Source organism: Nestor notabilis, unplaced genomic scaffold (assembly GCF_000696875.1).
Source record: "Nestor notabilis isolate BGI_N333 unplaced genomic scaffold, ASM69687v1 scaffold25739, whole genome shotgun sequence".
NCBI lineage: Eukaryota > Metazoa > Chordata > Aves > Psittaciformes > Psittacidae > Nestor > Nestor notabilis.
In genome coordinates, this window is record NW_009945465.1 from 2,779 (window position 1) to 5,578 (window position 2,800).

Consider the following 2,800-nt stretch of genomic DNA (forward strand, 5'->3'; position numbering starts at 1 on the left):
CCATGAGAGATCTGATTTGGTAGATGTACTCAGACTTTGCCAAGCACTCACTGCTAGCAATAAAACACAAAGCAGCTTCCCTGGAGAGTACCGAAAAGCATCAAGGCTGTGTAATAGTCCTAAGTGGAGACAGTCTTCATGTTCATTGTTGAATCCCACCATCGGGAACCCAGCTGTGAATCTGAGGCTCTAATAAGCAAATGAATATCCTTCCATCCTGGAACAGAAAGTAGCCTCATTTGATAGTTATGTGAGCCCTGACAAAGCAGGCTTCTTATGAGAAATTAAACTTCCATTGAATTCTGAAAATGGCAAGATGTTAAATCGACATTTTAGTGGACTTGATTAATTTGATTACTTGGTCTACACAGAACTGTTGTGCAGTAAGGTAGGCTGTGGATTGATGGCAAATCCTGTAGCTTCTTTTCAGGAGCTATTAGGGTACTGGCAGTAGCTCTGCTAAAGTAGTAATGACTTGTCCCACATTTTAGTATTGTGCTGGTATAAAGGGGTTGATATTTATTCTATGCATGTGTTCTGTAAAGCCTCTGTGCTTTAAGAAGATAGCAAATATTGTAAGTCATTTCACAGCCAGCAGAATGTTGATGCACTAGACCTGTGGTGCATGTATGGCTCTTCGTAGCTTTATTATGAAGAACAATTGTGCAAATCTGGCTTGATTATGTCACATGTTTTCTTTTGGATTTTGTGTGCATGCTGTGTTCTGTACATAACTGTATAAGTTCTTTGCATTAATTTACTTTCTTTTAAGAGCCATTTAAAATTTCCTTAAGCACATCTTGCTGTTGGCTGCAGATTGGGCCGTCGTTTGTACTCTGATGCAGCAGACTGCCAACCCTAATCACTGTGAATGTTCTCCTCATGAACACCTATGTGTTTTTGCTATGATGGTTTGTCTTAGTGATGTTAGACTTGTAGAGTTCTTAACATTTTATACTTAGGTTAAAAAAGATATTACTTTAACCTACTGTATATACTGTTTACGTGTTAAAATTGCATGAGTTCTTAAATATTTATAGACTGCTTAGAAAACCAGTTCTGGACCATGAGATGTGGATTTACCTCCTGTCTGCTGAGGTTGGATTAATCAAGTTACTAAAGGTTTTTGGTAAATCTCTGTCCTGGGTTCATAGAAACCATGGGCTAATTGAACAGTGTGTGTAGGCTGAGTCTGAACTGGCATTTGCTGTCTCTGAAGTAATTTCATTATCTCTAAATCAGTCTGTCTTTTAACTTTGTTTTTTTCTTAAGAAATAGGTATTATGTAAATTCATTTGCCAAATGTTATTTGCTAGAGGAATGGTGGTCCTGCATGACTAGACAGCTGTACTGTAATGCCCTGTTGAAGACAGTGTATTAACTGTCTCCTTGACTACAAGTTGGAAGCTGAAAACTTACTGAGTGTCTTTGGGTTATTGTTTAATTGTATGATACAACGGCTTGCTGCTGTAATTATGGGTAAGAAAATGTTGCTTACAAAATGAAGGTTAGAATATAGTCAGGGTTAGTGTAGTCAAGAGCTTGTTTATAACAGTTGTTGACTGCTGTTGTGCAGTTTATTTTAGTACTGTTTCTTGAATAGCTTGTGACGTAAGGGTGAAGTAAAGTAAGATAAAGATTAAAACAACTATCATTCTGTAAAGAAAACTGATTTACATAAATACTGGAAATTAACAAGGTGATTTATTAAACTGAGACTTAAACCTATTTCTAGTATAATTGGTGTTTATGTTATATTTCTGGCATATTCTGTAATGAGTTCCACTTTGGGGTGTGTGTATGTTTGGAGGTATATCGTAGTAACTGAATCAGGAAACGGAGTGTGTGCTTTTTGTCACCCTTGGGTTTTTATAATCCTTCCTCTTACTTTTGCATTCTTCAGAAAGCCTGTTGTTGCAGGACATAACTGCATTTCAGATTTCTTTGGCAGATAAAAGTGCAATGTTTTAGTTTCTGAATATGTTTTCACTTAAAGATAAATAAAATGGTTTCTGTTGAGAAATAAAACATTAAAGAGCTCATAATTCTGTATAAGTTCAGATGGGTGAATGATGCATTTTTAGCTTCTTGGAACTTGAAATACAAATTCAGATGTTAAACAAAAGCTAAAATTCATAGGTCTAAGGTAATCTTATTTCCACCTTAATGAAGGATCTATGACCATTTTACATGCTTCACTTCTGGTCTGTTAGTGGTTGCTAATTTTCCTTCCTCTGAAGACTTCTAACAAAACTGGAAAGAGAGAATCCCTGAGAGACTAAAGGTTAACAATTCAGATAGGAAGGACGACTTAGCTGTATAAATTCTGCTTGATTCTGATATGTAGAAGATGGGAGAAAGATGTCTTTTGTAGAATAATGCCTATCTCTAGAAAAACGTATCTGAAATCCATGCATCCTCTGAAAGTGCAGGCTGCTTTGGTTATACTTGACTAACCTTAATTTTTCTAGCCTGAAAACATGCAACCTGAAATGGCATAAAAGAGACAGGGATCTTCTTATGTCAGATCTTCTTATGAACACAGATTTTTGTCACCAGGTGATAGAAAAGTGATAATTCGCTTTTTAAAAAACAAAGAAATCTCTTAAATAGACAAAAAGATACCTATGATCAAAAGCTTTGTAAAAGGTAAACAATGTGTTCTCTTTCTTTCTTTCTAGCACTAGAAAGTTTGGGGTTTGGCTCATATATCAGTGAAGTCAAAGAAGTCTTGCAAGAATGCAAAACAGTAGCACTAAAGAGAAGAAAGGCCAGTTCACGCTTGGAGAACCTCGGCATT

The 2,800-nt window shown here is 36.2% G+C and overlaps 1 protein-coding gene across 1 annotated transcript in view; it reads left to right on the top strand.

Annotated features, from left to right (window-relative positions):
* The window catches only part of DR1 (down-regulator of transcription 1, TBP-binding (negative cofactor 2)), an 11,091-nt gene that overhangs the window by 2,777 nt on the left and 5,514 nt on the right, over positions 1-2,800 (top strand). Inside the window, 1 exon segment of the mRNA XM_010022895.1 lies at positions 2,682-2,800. Coding sequence (XP_010021197.1) covers positions 2,682-2,800 — 119 coding nt within the window.